The sequence below is a fragment of the Cervus elaphus genome, chromosome 5, assembly GCF_910594005.1.
Source record: "Cervus elaphus chromosome 5, mCerEla1.1, whole genome shotgun sequence".
Taxonomy (NCBI): Eukaryota; Metazoa; Chordata; class Mammalia; order Artiodactyla; family Cervidae; genus Cervus; species Cervus elaphus.
In genome coordinates, this window is record NC_057819.1 from 85766877 (window position 1) to 85784958 (window position 18082).

The window sequence follows — 18082 nt, forward strand, 5'->3', positions numbered from 1 at the left end:
AAAATATGCCCTTCATGTGACCTTTGTGGAGAAGCTACTAAAGAAAATGCTCCACTAGAACAAGGCAGGAAAGCAAGAAGAGGAAGCCACTGGGCTCCGACAGCAGGGGATTTATCACAGGACAGACGGCAGTCTGGATTCCCAGAGTGAGACAGACAGCTCCCGGGGAATGGCTCCCCAGGAGCCCTTGGCAGCCACCCGTCCGGATGGGAGTAGGAGGCGTGAGAGCCCTAGCGAGGGCATCAGCTGGGGATAAAGCGCCTGACGTACCTGCCAGTTGGACAGGTGTTTCCCGGTTCTGGTGACAAGTTTGATAATAAAGAATAGGTATATAGAAACTATACAACTGAAAATATGGGGGACAGTTATTAAGTAGAGAGAAAGTAAAAATCATACAAGACAGGAAACATAGCCATAGTATATTACAGTGCTTGGCTGAGAACAATACGTACGTAGCTGTAAATGAGCACTATATATGTTAACCTCCTTAGAAATCATAAGACAATTACACATGCATTTGGGGGCAGGGTAACTGGGCTAAACTGTCATCAAAGTAGGAAGTGAACAGAGAAGGTTCAAAAGGGAAAAATCAGTAATTAATTACATAAGCACGTTGTTTAGAAACATGGATGGCCATACCCAAACAAACTGCTAAGATGGGAAGGCAGCTGCCTCTGGAGACAGGGAACAGGGTTGAGAGACACGAGGCAGGGTCACTACTTTTCTTTGTAAGCCCTATAGTATTGCTTGATTTTTGAACTCTGTAACTATATTGGTAGTTATTAAAAATAAATAAAAATTTAAAAAGATACCGGGCCTAGCCCATGACCACAGCAGCTAATCAATAAAGGGTTTCTGAGCTCTGGTTGCATGGGTCTAGGGCCAGGTCCGGCCTCAGCTCCCCAGAGCAATTCTGGAGGATAATGGGCTTCATCCAGAAGCTGAGCATCACCACCCCACCAGAAGCCTTGGCACAGCTCTCAAAGATCCCCTCTGCACTCAAGTCCTAGCCTCATCCCTAGAGCATGCAGTCTTCACCTGCTTCCTTGTCTGTCTTTCCCACTGGGCCAAGCGTTGTGAAAGTTGCTAAGTCGTGTCTGACTCCTTGTGACCCCATGGACTATACAGTCCGTGGAATTCTCTAGGCCAGAATACTGGAGTGGGTAGCCTTTCTCTTTTCCAGGAGATCTTCCAACCCAGGGATCGAACCCAGGTCTGCTGCATTGCAGGCAGATTCCTTACCAGCTGAACCACAGGAGAAGCCCAAGAATACTGGAGTGGGTAGCCTATCCCTTCTCCAGCGGATCTTCCCGACCCAGGAATCAAAATGGGGTCTCCTGCATTGCAGGTGGACTCTTTACCAACTGAGCTTTCAGGGAAGCCCCCACCCCCCTGCCCCGCCCCAAAAACCAGATGCTGCATTTTTCCTCTCTGTTCCTCCCCTTGCCACTCCTCACTGGCTAGCCTAGGGCCTAGAACCTGCCTCAGTGCTTGGCAATGCTTTCATGGGTGACTGTAGACGGAAAGGGTTTACGGTCCAAAGAATCCCTTGAGAAGGTAATGTGGAGGGAAGGGTGGGGTGGCTGGTGAGGCTTGACAAGAAGAGGGTGAGGCCCGGGCCAGCAGGCCTCTGACGGCCGCACGACTCCTCACCCATCCGTGCACGATGTTCTGTGTCACCTGGACGGACTGTGCCACCTGGGGACCACACGACCACACAGGAGACTGTCCTTCCCCGCAGCCAGCCCCACGCACCGCCCTTGCGTCAAGGGCGACCCAGAGATGCAGGCGGGCTGCTTCCTTACTGGAACCCCCACGACTTGGGAGGAGTGCTGCCATGAGCCGAGCATGCCAGTGCCTCATGTGCACAGAAGGCCCCGTGAGTTACGGGCCCATCCTTCCTGCCTTGCCATTTTACAAGTCAAAGAACTGAGTAGGCTTCTTCGCCGTTGTGTGAAGAGAGTCCCTGCTCGAGCTTGTAATAAAGTTCCTCACTGTTTTTGCATTGATCCGCAGCTCCTGTGGTGTTTGGTGGGATTCCACGATCTGGGTACAGCATTTTGGGGGCTCGTCCGGGATCCCCCGGACCCTCCAGGACCCGCGCTTCGGAGGACGAACGGCCGGCAAGCAGTAGCAGCAGCTGCACCTGTATCTGTAGGGGGCCCCACTCTGCAGCTGGACTTAGACCTCGGCGGACGCGCCGATCCGGTCTCCAGCAGGGAGCAGGAAGAGACGTCTTCCAGCTCCCACTCAGTAGTCCCGTATATATATATATACACAGCTGATATACTCTGCACCTTTTGTTCTCGGAATTGCGCGCTGTTATTTGTCTGGTGTGTCGTCTTGTTTGTTCATTGGTGACTGACCGACGATGGGACAGACCCAATCTGGATGCTCTCCGCTGACCTTAATAACTGACCATTTCACAGAAGTTAGAGCTCGAGCTCATAATCTGAGTGCAGAAATTAAAAAAAATCTCGGATGGTTATCTTTTGCAGTGCTGAATGGCCCAGCTTTAATGTAGGCTGGCCTCCTGAAGGGACTTTCGACTTAAGGACTGTCCAGAGAGTCCGAGAAATCATCCTCAGACCTCGAAGCGGATATCCAGACCAGGTCCCATGTATCCTAGTTTGGGAAGATTTAATAGTCAGCCCAACCCCTTGGATCCAACCCTTTTTACCTCCACAGGCAGCAGCAGCCACGGAGATCCTAGTTGCTGAAGAAAAGAAAAAGCCTCCGGCTGCCCCCTCTGCCCCTGTTTTACAGGAAGATTCGACTCTTCTTGATCTCCTTATCACACCTCCACCATATTCTCTCTCTTTCCTCTCCTTAGCCCTTCCTATCCTTCCCGTTTTTCTAGTCCCCCGGTGCTGGACGCAGGAATCTGGTCGAAGGGCCTCAGCTTGAGCTGAGGATTGGAGACTGATCACCTCCTCTTGGCAGAGAACTCGAATTTTCTGGTCTGGTTTCTGGTAGGGCTGAGTTCCAGTCCTCCCTTTTCTGGAAGCCCAGGGGAAAGTCCCGTAATGCCTGGGTGTCTGCAGGTGGCAGGAGACGTCTGTAAGGCCACCCCTTTTGCCCACCTTTCCCGCCTCCTCCTCCTCCTTCTTTCAACCTGGCTTCCTTTCCTCCTTTTGAAATCTTTGAAGACATCTGAAGTTTTGTGTCTCTATAGAAAGTTTTCTGAGAGACTGTATTCTTGTATTTAAGGGAGTGTCTGATGAGGACTGCCAGGTTTATATGTGTGTGTTTTAACTCTGTTCTGTGTTGTGATTTGTGATGGCCATTTTGCTTTGTCTGGCCACCATTTAGACCTGCCGCCATTTTGTTAGAACTTGATTTTCTTTCCCTGTGCCTTGAGACCAGGGCTCTCAGGAACACTTATCTAGACCATCTCTAACTCCTGAGACTGAGAGAAAAAGGAAAAAAGCCTTTAAAAATGTTATTTATTTAAATTTTATATTGTAATATCTAATTCATGACCAAACTTAGAAAATGAAGCTAGATCTTGCACTGTGTCTGTCTAAATATGTTTTGGTATGTCTTTGTCTCTGGGTAATATTTTTTAGGTTAATTTGTAAATGAGCTCTATTTAATTGGCTTAAAAAAAGGTAAGTGCTTACAAATCAAATAATTCTAAATTAAACAATAAATTCCAGGTTCAGATGAACTGGGAAATATTCAGTATTAAATACCTGATATTAATGTTTGTTTGTTGACCTATCTAATATAGACATGTCTTAGAGTAATTAACATCAAGTAGAATATTTTCATTGTATTTAGATTTAATATAAGTTAAATATTATACCTGTTACAAGTTTGTCAACAAGGAAATTACCTCGAGTGAAAAAAAACTCCTAAAAAATGTAAATGAGGTATGAGTTTGTATATAAACTCTAGTAAGAATAATTATTGAGAATATCTGTCTACAATAGTCTCCCCAGATTAGCATAACTTGAATTTTTAAGGGGTGTGCTAAACTAAGTATTAGAAGTCTATTAAATAAATAGGTCATTTCCAAATTAAATAAGATTTTGAAACATTTGCTACTAAACACTGATTTCCTTTCACAGAAAAACTAAAGAGATTTGGGACTATAAATGAATAATGTTTGATGCCATCCTAAAATGTTTTAAGAAAGCAAGGATTTTAGAAGTTATCACTGGTATTTATGCTCACCAATCTATAAAATGCTAATGTAAAAGTTAGCTCTTGGTTGCTAAAGGAAAGCAGGAAGTGTGCTTTCAGTAAAAAAAAAAAAAAAAAAGGTATGAAAAGATACTAAAAAGAGTTATGCACAATCAGGATTTTCTAAAATTGGATTACAATTAGTTAGATAAATGGATTTTGTTAAGAATGACAGGTCATAAGAAAACTGGTTAGAGCCAATTAGGTCCAAGATGGCGGAGCTGACTTTCACTGGACCTTGAGCCTTGGTATTTGCGCCCATTGTGACATATCAACAAGCTAAATGATACACCCATCAACATTGACTAAATCTGACCAAATGTTCTAAATGCTTTTAATTGATCTTTTGGATAAAACTTCCTAAATCGAATTCTTTTGAAGGTCCTTTGACATCTAGCTAACTTTGGGGTGTTTCAGAGGGCCCCTGAGACATCCCAAATAGAGATATTAAACTGTGTTTATTTGGTTGGTTAAATTACATGAAAAAGATTATCAAATGAGTAATAAATCCGCTCATGTTATAATGTATGGAAAATTACTAATACAGATATCCTAAAAATAATATGGAGTTCTTAACATTTTGATATGTCTTGGTATTCTAATGAGAAACCTGATGACTTCACAAAAGTTAACAAAGGACTGAATGAACCAGCGAATATGTTTATAACTTTTATGGTTTCTATCTGAGAAATTACAGGTTTGAATCTTGTGTTTTCCGGGAGTAGGGAAAACCTTCCTCTCAAACTAATTATGAAAATAATTTGGTAAAATTACACGTTATAAACAAAACAATTATATTTTCTATCTGACTCCTCCAGAAATTTGAAACTCTTAGGTTTCCAGTAAGTTTATCAAATGAGCTAGGAAGGTTATCTCACTAACAGGTACAAAAATCTCAAGGAATTATTGAGACCTTAAAAAGGGAAGAGTTCACCTAGATTTGTTAGGCAAAATCTGTGATAAGCCTTTGGTGTGAGTTTCCCAGCCCTGTTTTATATTAAAAGTTCAGTCTGAGATTCTATAAATGTTTTAACAAAATAAAAAGTCTATAATCAATTATGGTTATATAAATCATCAGACCAAAATTTGTGAGAACAGACCTATTTTGCAAACAAAGTAGCCTTAATTTGGTTGTATTTGATAAAAATGAGGGTAACTTTAGGGAGAAAAAGATATTTCAAAAAAATGTTAAATCCCAGTTTGTTAATGGAGGTTTGCATGTAGTAAGACTCATTTCTCGGATAGTTCTTTGTTGTTATGTGATATTAATGTGAAATTTAATTGAATTCTTACAGAACACCCTAAGTTTGTTTCTGAAGCTTATCTCAGTAATCTATCTTTGGATGAAGATCATGAAGATGCCTCATGACCTGCAACCAGGACTGGAAAAAGACATAATTTAAGACACTGTCTCCAACCTTGATGGAAGGACTTTTTATCAGCTACTCTTAACTAGCTCATGCACATTGAAACTGAAGGGAAATTAACTCTTAGATTAATTCCCACTTGCAAAGGCCCCTACACTGGATTGGTCTATAGAGAAGACAGCTGACCTGATCTCACCTTAAAATGATGCTCAAACAGGAAAAACTACACTACACCAGGATGAGAAGACAACAACATCAGAGGTAGACAGCTTGCCCAAGATGCTGGATCTGCTTCGTATGATCATTTATAATGTTTTCTTGACTTCTTAGACCTTTGCATATAAATCAAATGCTTTTCTATCATAGGCCTGATCCTATGCTAGTTTTAGAAATCAATCCAATTGTTGGGTTTGTGGCCAATTACCTGTATCTAGTTCTGGGTTACCTTGGTCAATTTCTCTACTACAAGACTCTAACTGGTTGGCCCTGAGGAAATTTACTTAAGAAAAAAAAATTATAGTCATATTCAGGTCACTGTGATACTACCAGATGGGATCCCCTCACTGGGCCAATTAATAATGCCTACTCTGACTCTGGCCATAAATTTGAGCCTTTTTCTATTCCTCAAGCTCAATCAGAGCAACAAGAAAAGTTTTAGCAGAGGAAAAAGAAATCTCCCACAATTATGAGATGGATTTATACAGATAACACCAGGCTATGGTAATTTAGGTTTAAAGTCTCCTCTGTGTTGAAAACAATTAAATCATACTAAGGATAATCAGTCTAGTAACACTAGAAAACTGGGCTATGTGCCTTATAGACGGTGGTGCCAATGTATAATTTCCCTGAAAGATAAAGATTCGTACAGAGTAGACTAAGTCAGACGACCTGAGATATACTGGGCTACATCTAATGGAAGCTCTTAATTTAAGTCTTACTTGTGACTTTACTAATACTGCTGGCTATGTTCTTTATATTTCACCTGTTTTACAAAACTGCTGTTTCTTACACTGCCAAATGTGTGACTGAGGCCTCTGATGGAATAATATATAGTTCCCTATGAGATCGATGATGATAACAGTGTAACTCTAGATACGAGAAAAAGCAACAAAGGGAATGTTTTCCTGGACCAAGAGGCTAGTAAGACAGGAGGTCCAGAGAATTTTGGATACTGTTTTATGGCCTAGTCCAGTAAACAGCACATTGAGTGGCCTGTCAACAAAATCTTTGCCAAACCTGAGAATGGACATTCTCAGCACCGTGGGATAAAATGGTCATGAAATGCCCCCCTCAAAATCACGGTCAAGGTTATGAGCAAAAAGGGGCTCTGCCAACTGAAGATTGACACTTGCCATCTACATCTACAGATATTAAATCATGACCACTGCAACAGCTGACTTTCAACGGCCCTGAAAGGAGTTCAGGGTGAAAATCAGGAATGAGGCACTCGGTGCTCTGACAAAAACTGGCAGAACAGGCCTTCAGATAGTTAGATCTTTTCAGGAGATTTTATGAGTCCCAATTCTTGCATCTTCTTATACCTAGAGAAACACTAACATCATTAATAGTGACATCTGCTTTGGCTATTAAGGAAAATTTTACAATTAAAAGTCAAAATAGAGTACTCGGCTATGGTTCAGACATCCTGAGAAATAACCAGGTGTTACTATGGGTGTAATTTCAGATCAGACATTGTATTGCTAAACACTTGAGTTTTCTGAGTCGTGTCAGGCTTAGATGCCACCATTCTCAAAACAATGTCTGCTGGAAGCTAGTAACTTCTACCTTACTTTTTCTTTTTTTCTGTTTTTTTTTTTTTAGTCCCCCTGGCCACCCGCCCTTAACTCCTTTCGTGATCCTGACAATATACTGGGAAGGTTAAAGCATTGTTCACATTTTGCACATAAGAAAAGTCAGAAAATATATTTCTAAAAGTCATACAATTAGCAAGGAACATACCATGACTCAAACCTCAGGTCTCCAAGGTGGAGACACTTTCCCAACCCAGTCTATCAATAGGTCCTTAGAATATTTTGTGTAGCTAACAACCCAATAAAGCCTATGGTACATAGTGCTTCTATAAAGGAAACAAACATTCTTTACAAAACAAGTCCATGAGAGAATGCACTAATGTACCAATGAATTCCTGTACTGAGCCCATATGGAATCTATCCTTTAGGATCAGAAACTGTGAGTTAGAAACCCTGATACCCTGCAACTCTGCTTATTCCCAGAGCCTCTGTTCTTTCCTGGGTGAATGATCCAAGGAACTGTATTCCATGAAGAAACAGATGGCATTCCTACCTTACTTTTTATAAAACTAGGCAACTGGCCACCTGGCTACAAGTCTCCCTGAAGTGCCAGGTCCAGACTGGGTTTCAGGCCTATTCTTCTAAAAGAAAGAGATTTATTTTGTCTATTAAAACTCCAGTTATCCCTCCTCCAGCTACTACTAATTGGGTATGTTACAACAAAATGGCAGACCAAGGGATTGAGATTTTAATCATACAAGGCTCAGATCTAGGACTTAGAACTCAAGAATACTTCCAATTCAGTGTCTCTTCTCCTATGCCCCATTTTGACAGGAAGTTATCACAGTCATAGTTGCCCTGTTCCCTAAATTAAAACTGAGCAGGACTCTGTGAGGTGGCGACTCTGGAGTACAGATCTGCTGTGTGTTCTCCATTTCTTATCTGTAGGATATAGGCTTCATTCAGCCTCCTTGACCTTCCCTGAGTTCCAAAGGGTGGATTCAAACAATTGCTAATCAGGGAAGGGAGGGAATACAGAAACAGAGGGGAAACAATCAAATGGTGGTACAGCTTTGAGACAGTCCTGGTTCCTACTCAAAGAAATATGCATAGCAATGTCTTTTGAGTTCTTCTACAGAACTGGAGCCCCCACCCAGGTGGAGGATGGTAACTTCAGACTAAACACAAGATTCCTGGAGCACAGCTCTGTTGCTTGACCACCAGCCAATCAAAAAAAAAAAAAAAAAGTCACAAACCCTCACCCCAAATGTTGCCTCCTGTTTCTGGGGACCAGTGATGACCATCCTGTTAGGTCTCCTGTTTGGCCCCTGTCTATTTTATCTCTGAAAGGCGCCAACAGTTTCAAACTAAATTGCTGTTATTACAAGAGTAAAAGCTGGTTTCAGATAACACCCCAACTGAGGTCAGGTATAGAGAGACTTCTGCTCTGCTAGGCAGGCCTACGCCCAGGCACAGCAGGAAGTTACAGAAGAGACCTCCGCCCCAATTCCCAGAGCATCTGAGTATGAAGTCTCTCAGGGGGGAGTTGTTAGGGGAAGCACACTGATTGAAACCGCCCACCCTGGCCAGGCACCATAGTAACCATTTGCATGAGTTGTTTTATGACAGGAGATCCTGATAAGGAATACGGAACTAATAAGCCACCACCAACCGGAGGAGTTCAGGAAAGGTCGAGAAGAGAAGAGACACTGCCTGTCCGCCCACCTAATGTTACTCAGATCTCAATATTCGACTGTCTCCACAAATGATATAGTTGACTCTATAGAAGACCCATGATTGGGCTTTCCATAGGAACTAGAAGAGGGGGAAATGTGAAATGTGAAACCCACACGACTCCATTTTAGGATAGCACCGCCATTTTGAGTAAAACCCCCTCCCGAGGAGAGAAAGAAACTCAACGAGCCCATCAGGGGAGGACAGGAAAGTCCCTCACCCACCTTACTCTAACCCACCAATCAGGAGCTAACAAGACATCCTTAGTTGAAGAATTAACCAATCCCCTTAAGCTTCCCTTCCCGCTTCCCCTGCTATACAGTATAAAAAAGATTCGCCGCTTTCACTTGGGGCTCCTTCGCTGTTGTGTGAAGAGAGTCCCTGCTCAAGCTTGTAATAAAGTTCCTCACTGTTTTTGCATCAAAAAAAAAAAAAAAAAAAGAACTGAGTATTTAGCAAGAGCTAAATACTGTTCCGATGTGCTCTTCAACGCTATGCTGGAACCCTCAACTGCTGACTTTTGTTTCCAAAGGCTGTCAGAGCTGGGAGAGTCCTCCGATGAGGACATGAAGGCGCAGACGGGAAAAGATTCTCACCTCGGGTCAGGGCAGAGCTGGTGCAAGAGCCGGCCTAGAACCCCTGGCTCCCGACTTCCTGCCCAGGTCCCACCCAGCACTGCATGCCGACTCCACGAGTGACATTCCCCGGAACCCCACCCCAGCCTCTCTGCCCGTCCAGCCAGTCACGAAGTTGGCAGGATAGGAAAGCGGCCCGCCTACCTTTCCAGCACCACTCTCTCCACTGACAACAATAGACTGGTTGACTGGCTCGATCAGGCTCCTGACATTCCTGTAGGTCTGTTCACCCACTGTGAAGATGTGGGGTCTCAGTGTCTGAAACATCAATGGGTGAAAGGTCACGGGAGCAAACCCCTGTCTACAGGGAGTGGTTGATGCAGCGATGGCTCCGATGGGGAGCCTGCCCACAGCAGCGGTAGAGGCTTCCTCTAGAAAAACTTCCTGGCAGTAACAACGTGAGGCCCAGCTGCGGGCGTGACTCATTCATCTTCTCTCAGTTTGGAAGCAGTGCTGGCCTTGACCAGTCTATCCTCCCATCTTATCTTGTCAGTAGTTTTATTCTGCTACTTTTTTTTTATGTTATTGCAATTTGCAAGAACTTTCTTACCAGTTATTGCTTAAGAAGTCTGTGCCTTAGTTGGAGAGCTAACCCTATTTTATAGATGAGAAATCTGAGGTTCATGTGGGTTAAATAACCTTCCCAAGGCCACTGAGGAAAGGCATCTGTGTGATTTGGATTCCAATGTCACTGTTCTCCTTTCCATCAACAAGGATTAATTGTCCTCAGTGTGCTGGGCATCAAGCCGGGCATTGAGGACACAGTGGGGACCTTCATGTGGCTTTGCCTTTGAGGAGGCAGTCGCTAAGATGGGCTCTCAGGCCAGACCTCCCTGGCTTCCCGTTCGGACACGAACCCTGGATGAGTCGGGTTAGTCCGTGCAGACCCGGTGCGGCTCTGCCTGACCCGCAATGATCGCTTGCCTACAGCTTCCTGAAGGGAGAGGGCGTCGTTCTGGATGCTGTCAGAACCAACAATCTCTCTCTAGGCCCTCACCCCACCCACTTCTCACCTGGACCATTACAAAGCCTCCAACTATTCAGCCACTGGTCTCACCTTCCTAAACTCCCCCAACTTCATCCCCACGGCGGGCTCCGTTCACAGCCCCACTCCCACCCTGCTGAAGCAGCTCTGTGGATTCTCTCAGCTGTGGTACAGACGTCAACATCAACTGGTCTGTTCCCTGCCTATACCAGCTTCATCCCCACTTGTGTTAAGAAGTTACCCTTCATCCCAATCGGTGGAGATGAACATGTGCTGAATTTTCTAAGGCAATCCTTACCACATGTAATTTTACTCTTTTCCCCCAAAAGTGGTTTTTAAATACACAAATGTGCCCTTGGAAATTCTTTCCTACTAATAAATTCACAAATAAGAGAAAAAAAAAATCTGTCCATGTCCCTATTTTAGGTTCCAAAATCAGTAAATACTGATTTAGGCTCCAACCTACTTATTTAGGTTCTAAAATAAGCAAATAGTGCTTTGTCTCTCATTTTGCACCTCCTGGCAAACTTCTGTGAGCTTCTGGTGGGCAGGTCACGGCCCCAGTAGGCTCTGAATGACACCACAGCTGATGAAGACACGGATAAGGACAGGGAAGCTGCCAGGGGCCCTCGGGCAGGAGGGGGAGCCCTGATTCCCTGGGAAGCGGGGGGCCTCACCTGGGGCTGAGAAGCAGCGTGGTACTCTCGCATCAGCTCTGGCGAGTAGAGCTGAGGGACAGGCTTGAAGGGGTTCAGCGCCACCAGGGTGCAGCCGGCGTTGGTGTAGAACGTGTCGGCCGTGTACCGGGCCTGCAGACACCTCAGGACTGAGGCAGGGGTGCTGTTAGCAAACCCTGGCTCAGATGGAGACAGAGTTGCACGTACAGACCAACACCCCACCTACCAGAGTTCCCTCTGCAATTAGCCAAGAGCCATGAGATCCCAGCCGCTCCCTGATGAGCAGGTACAAGAAAGATCTAATTAAGATGAACCCCACATCTGAAGCAAAGCTTGTGTTTGGGGGCCTGGGGGCAGCCGCCAGGCTGGAGCAGCCCACCTGGCTGTCCATAGTCTGGTCTGGCCCGAGGCAGCAGAGCTGAATACCCTCTGGGAGAAGGTGCACCCCTCTGGGGTGGGGTTGGCGGGGGACACATACCTGTCTCCAGCGTCACAGGATTCACCTTGGTGAGGTCATCAAGCTGCTGCAGAGGGGCCTCCCCGCCCAGGAACTCCTGCAGGTCTTCCCTGAGGGTCTCCCCGCCGTGGGCATCAGAGCCTGAACCGTGGCCATTAATCTGGGAGGGAAAAACAGGACCAGAAGCACCAGGACTCAGACCTCAGGCAGCTCCGTCAGGGGGAGGGCTTGTACAGGAGACAGAAGACCGGCCTCTGGGATCACAGTCTGGTGGTTCAAATTGTACCTCCGCCATTTACTAGACCTGTGAGGCTACATAAGCTTCTTGACCTCTCTGAGGTTAAGCAGTGGCTTCTTTATTTGTCAACAAAGGAAAATAGAATCAACTCATAGGGTTGTTTGGAAGAAAAACAAGAAAGAGATATGGAAAGCACTTAGTTGGGGACCTCCCTGGTGAAGCCGTGGTTAAGAATCTGCCTTGCAACGCTGGGGATGCAAGTTCGAGTCCTGGTCGGGGAACTAAGATCCCACGTTGCTGCGGAGCAACTAGGCCTGCGTGCCGCAACTACTGAGCCTGTGTGCTCTGGACGCAGTGCGCCACAACCAGAGATTCCGGGCCGCAAGGAAAGATACCTGAAGACACAATGGACACCCTGAGAGCAGCAACTAAGACCTGATGCAGCCAAATAAATGAATATTGGGGGGAAAAACCAAAGTTCTTGGTGCCTGGCACAGAGAATGTACTCAAAGTGGAAGTGTTAGTCGTTTCAGTTGTGTCCGACCCTTTGTGACCCCGTGGACTGTAGCCCGCCAGGCTCCTCTGTCCATGGGGTTCTCCAGGCAAGAGTACTGGAGTGGGGTGCCATGCCCTCCTCCAGGGGATCTTCCCGACCTAGGGGTCGAACTCTCGTTCCCTGTGTCACCAGCACTGCAGGCGCCTTCTTTACCCGCTGAGCCATCAGGGAAGCATGTACTCAGGAAATCAATAAATGCGATCCCTTCTCCTTTGCCTTGTGCTTCAGCTTTCAGAAGAGTCAGTGCCCGGCCTTACTGAGCCGGCGGGGCTAAGGCCCGAGGTGGGGGGTACTGTGAAGGGAAAGAGCCAGGGTTTGGGCCTTTTTTGAAAGAGACGATATCAGCTTGAGGTGAAAAATCAGCTGTGAGGTAGTACCATGCCTTCATCACCTGCCCCTTGGGACTGAATTTAGCCTGGCTAATTAATTAGCTCCTGCTGCCCTGGTCTACTTGAGAGCAGGCCTGGCTTAGGAGTCAGATGAGGTCAAGAACAATTTAGAAAGATGGTAATGATAACCCTATATGCAAAACAGAAAAAGAGACACAGATGTACAGAACAGACTTTTGGACTCTGGGAGAAGGCGAGGGTGGGTTGTTTCAAAAGAACAGCATCGAAACACGTATATTATCTATAGTGAAACAGATCACCAGCCCAGGTTGGATGCATGAGACAAGTGCTCGGGCCTGGTGCACTGGGAAGACCCAGAGGAATCGGGTGGAGTGGGAGGTGGGAGGGGGGATCAGGATCGAGAATACATGTAACTCCATGGCTGATTCATGTCAATGTATGGCAAAACCCATTTCAATTTGTAAAGTAATTAGCCTCCAACTAATAAAAATAAATGGAAAAAAAAAAAAAGAACAAGCACCAGGGGGAAGAGGCCACTTCTGCCTCTCCCTTGCCCATCCCTGATACCAACGCTTTATATAAGTTCTCCCCACTTTCCTCCTGTGATCCCATTTCTCCCTTCTCCCAGGGAGCTGCAGGGAAGGTGTGCGGAGTAGGCAGGAACCTGGCTGAAATCTGCTTTCAAAGGAAGGGGTCTGTGATATAACATGTGTTGGTTTCTTTTTTTGAAATTTTTATTTATTTATTTGGCTGTGCTGGGTCTTCACTGCTGTGCGTGGGCTTTCTCTAGTTTCGGCGAGCAGGGGCTACTCTCTAGTTGGGGTGCGCAGGCTTCTCCTTTCAGGGGCTTCTCTTGTTGCCGAGCATGGGCTCTAGGGCAAACGTTCTTCAGCTCAAGAGCTGAATGGCTGCAGCTCAAGAGCTTAGTCGCCTGCGGCAATATGGGATCTTCCTGGACCAGGGATCAAACCCATGTCCCCTGCAGGTGGATTCTTAACCACTGGACCACCATGGAAGTTTCTATGTGCGGCTTTCTAATGAGACCAGTGAACCTTACAGTTCAAAAATCTCCAGCAAAAGTGGCAAGTGTCATTTGAGAGACCCAGTGATAAGTTTCCTTCCAAAGATGCTGCCTGCTCTCTGAACTTAGGCCCACCACAATGCATGCACAAGGCAGACTCTCATCTTCAGGATTAACTGCTGAGGTCAGAGCGTGACTGTGTGCATGTAAATCCCTCTACCCTAGTGGAAAAAGGAAATCACTCACACCCAGCCATAATTTATGAACAGATCTGATCCAACCAGACAGGCAGCTGAGTATCATGGTTCCTGAGTTGGACTTGAAAGCTAGATTGCCTGGGTTTGAATCCTGATTCCACCATGTCCTAGTTACAGAATCTTATGTAAGTTTCTTAGTCTCTTTGCACCTCAATGTTCCTCATCTGTAAAATAGGGATGGTGGTAGTAGTGGTAGATCTCATAGATACTAACAAGCACATAAAGTATTTAGAAAAAACATCTGGTTTCTGCCACCAAAAGTTTGCTATTATTATTCTGTTAAAAAGTTGCTCTTCTAATTAGGCAATAATATACTGGTGGCTCAGATGGTAAAGCGTCTGCCTATAGTGCGGGAGACCTGGGTTCAATCTCTGGGTCAGGAAGATCTCCTGGAAAAGGAAATGGCAACCCACTCCAGTATTCTTACCTGAAAAATCCCATGGACGGAGGAACTTGGTAGGCTACAGTCCATGGGTTGCAAAGAGTTGGACACAACTGAGTGACTTCACCTTCTTTCACTTTTCATACCAAGGGCCTTAAAACTACCCTGTAATTCTTCTCTAGAACATGATACTATGTAAAGGCCATAAGAATGTTCTGGGTATATAGAAACATTTACAATCGCAAAACAAACAAAAAAACCCAAGTGTCCAAATAGTAGCTTAAATTATAGTACCTCCTTACAATTGAATAAAGCAGGTTACCAAGAGAATGATATCTTTAAATGTTTTAAAAATTTTTAGGGAGAAAAATCTAGGATATTCTTTAAAATGTCAGTTATCTATAGACAGTACAATTATGGGTAATTAAAATGTTCTTTTTGCTTATCTGTATTTCCCACATCATTGCAATGAACGTGACCTTCAATGAGTCACCTAACTGCTCTGAGCCTTATCTTCAAAATGGGGATATAATGGCATTGGATATGTAATACTGTATCCTTCTTAAGTACTAAACAAAATTATATGTGTAAAATGCTTAGTATAGTGCTTACTACACAGCAAGAGAGCAACACGGAGCAGCTGCTAGTACAGTTATGATAAACATGGTGGTTGTTTAGTTGCTAAGTCATGTCTGACTCTTTTGTGACCCCACAGACTGCAGCCTGACAGACTCCTCTGTTCATAGGATTTCCCAGGCAAGAATACTGGAGTGGGGTGCCATTTCCTTCTCCAGGGGATCGTCCCAACCCAGGCATCGAACTGGCATCTCCTGCATTGCGGGTGGATTCTTTACTGCTGAGCCAACAAGGGAAGCCCTGGTAAACATTACTGTTTTTCAAATGAGAAAGAAGTTAAAAATGGACAATAAAAAAGTTCCCTCTGCAAGAAAAAAAAAAAAAAAAAGCCTGGAGCAGGTAGCTGTTCTGCCTGCTTCTCTCTGGCCTTCAAGCCCGTTTCACGAGCCAAAGGATCAAGAGGTCAGGCAGTAGAGTCTACCAGGGCTCCTTTGAGGCTGGCTGACCTCACATTCAGTTATCCTGCCTTACTCGCCTGGGACTTCACTAGTCCAGGAATCATCGTAAACATCCATTGGCCCAATGGCTGCTGCAGCTGCTGCTAAGTCGCTTCAGTCATGTCCGACTCTGTGCGACCCCATGGACTGTAGCCCACTAGGCTCCTCTGTCCGTGGGATTCTCCAGGCAAGAATACTGGAATGGGTTGCCATTTCCTTCTCCATGGCCCAGTGGCAACACTCAGTAAATAAAAAAATTCAGCTAGTATCTGGCATTCTCTTTGGACCAAGAACTGCAAGTAAAGGATGATATGGGTAGGACATGGGGCTCCACAGGGAAGGGTGATTTGGAATCCTGCAGGTCTGGGGCCATAGGAGCCTTTAGCGGCAGAGGCCCGCCGTAAAGGGTGGGTTTCACATCCCATTAGCAACCCATGTTCCCTGTGATCCATTCATCAGAATTCTTATCTATTTCCACATAGGTCATCTTCTTGCACATTTCTGCACCGGCTGCCTCTTTGCCTGGACTGCTTACTTTCCTTCTCCACTTGACTAATTCCTACTCTTTCTTTTTTCTGGCTGAGCCATGTGGCATGCAGGATCTGAGTTCCCCAATCAGGGGTTGAACCAGTGCCCTTTGAGATGGGAGTGCAGAGTCTTAGCCACTGGACTGCCAAGGAAGTCCCAACTCTTACTTCTTTAAGGCTCAGCTTTAAAGAACACCTCCTCTTGGAAGCCCCAGGCTTCCAACTTGTCTTTACAATTTCAGGCTGTGAGGAGCATCTCTCAGGACTCCCTCACAGGGTCAGGCTTGTAAGGTCACCAAAACACCCCAAGAATTCCCTCATCCAGCTTGTCTTACACATCCCAGGGAAAAAAGCTAAAAACCACAACAGGAGAGATTCAAATTAGGTGTCAGGAAGAGCTTCTCAGCAACAGACAAAAGGCACCGAAGTGACTATCTGAAGACAGAAAAGAAGAAAGGCCTTTAAAGGGGTCTGTCCCTTCCTTCCAGGTCAGGGCAGCGGAAGCATCATTCGGGTAAACGAAAGAGGCGGAGCTGCCTCAGGTACTTGAGGGTCTGGGTTGTCTTAGGGTGAGGACTTTACCTGCTGGAGCATCCTGCTTCAGTGTGGTCAGCCAGGATTCTGGGTCGTGGGCACGAGGAATGCTATCCACCTGGTCATGGGGGCACAGGCTGGGGCATGGGTCCTGCGAAGGGCTCAGCTCTCAAGGAATCTCTGAGACGAGCCACCCCAGAGCCTGTGGTAGAAGAGAGAAGATACGGGCCCATACAGGTGATGAGGGTTTCTGTAAGGTGACTCAGTCCTGCTCCTCCCACCAAGCTTCAGGAACCAAAATGAGACCCAGGGCGAGCCTGGGCAGAGAGGAAGAGTGTCCTGCCCCCTGCCAATTAGGGAACGAAGGAAACTTTTACAAGAGCCTCCGGAGCCTCCTGGGGCTCCTTCAGGGCCAGTTTCACTACAGGGTTTGGGGTGGGGCTGCAAATCTTCTGGGTCAGTGTGCCATGGAGGGTGAGGACACTGGAAGGCAGAGAAGCCTCTCGGGCACACAGAAATATTCCACCTTAGTACAGCCAGTCCTCAGTGGGGAAGGGAGGCTGGAGTCAATTCTTGATATTCCAGGAAAGTGGTTGTGTGGGATGGAAACCACAGCTCAGTCTTTCACCCGATCAGCCACCTCACCTTCCCTCCTCATCTGAAAAATGGAGATAATAAAAGCTACTTTGCAGGGAGCAGCTGTGAACGTCAATCAGGTGAAAGCACTCTACAAAGTCCACATCTGAATATTCATTTAGAGGAGAAATACTGTTAGTAAGAAGGATGGATGATCCATTTCGGAGCACTGATCAGGTGGAACAGTTCAGTGTCAGCTTTAAGAAGGCCAAGGTTTTAGAGGAGGAGAATCCATCTGAGAAAGAGGATGTTGTGAGGCTGGGTTTGGGCCAATCTCTGAAAAACTGTGAGTGACTTTTAGAATTTCCCAGGCCCCACACCTCCCCAGCAAGGAGGGATGAGGATGAGGGGTGCTGGTAATGCACTGACCTTGGAGGAAACTTTCTTGAGACTCTGAATACATTGAGCCTTTGAAAGAATTCAGGAATGGGGGACGTCCAAGAAAACTGGAAAAAGGACAATGTAGGCAGAAGAGGGCATCAAGACTGTGGTGAACACATTCACTCTGGACACTGACTGTACCCCATCCAGGCGACAGCTGTGCAGAGGGCTCCAGAGACTCAAGGCCAACAAAATTCCCTCAATGGAAAGCTCATCTTGAGAGGGGATCAGAGGGGAATACACCAGGTTGCGTAGTTAGAATCCAGAGCCCACAACCCCTCAAAAATGCAGTTCACAGGACCTCTCTAAGCCTTATTCCATTTCTTCCTTTGC

General features: G+C 45.8%; 1 protein-coding gene across 6 annotated transcripts in view; it reads right to left on the reverse strand.

Moving 5' to 3' along the window:
- Positions 1–18082, reverse strand: part of MYO19 (myosin XIX) — a 49931-nt gene that overhangs the window by 22424 nt on the left and 9425 nt on the right. For 4 of the 6 annotated variants that reach the window (XM_043902916.1, XM_043902918.1, XM_043902915.1 and 1 more), the window contains exons 3-6: positions 16781–16934; positions 11816–11954; positions 11338–11486; positions 9820–9933 (exon numbers count right to left, since the gene is read on the reverse strand). In XM_043902916.1, coding sequence (XP_043758851.1) covers positions 9820–9933; positions 11338–11486; positions 11816–11954; positions 16781–16792 — 414 coding nt within the window. In that variant the 5' untranslated portion in view covers positions 16793–16934. Of the gene's footprint in view, positions 1–9819; positions 9934–11337; positions 11501–11815; positions 11955–16780; positions 16935–17258; positions 17391–17737; positions 17965–18082 lie in introns of those variants that run through there. The other 2 variants (XM_043902917.1, XM_043902919.1) reach the window with 2 other exon arrangements.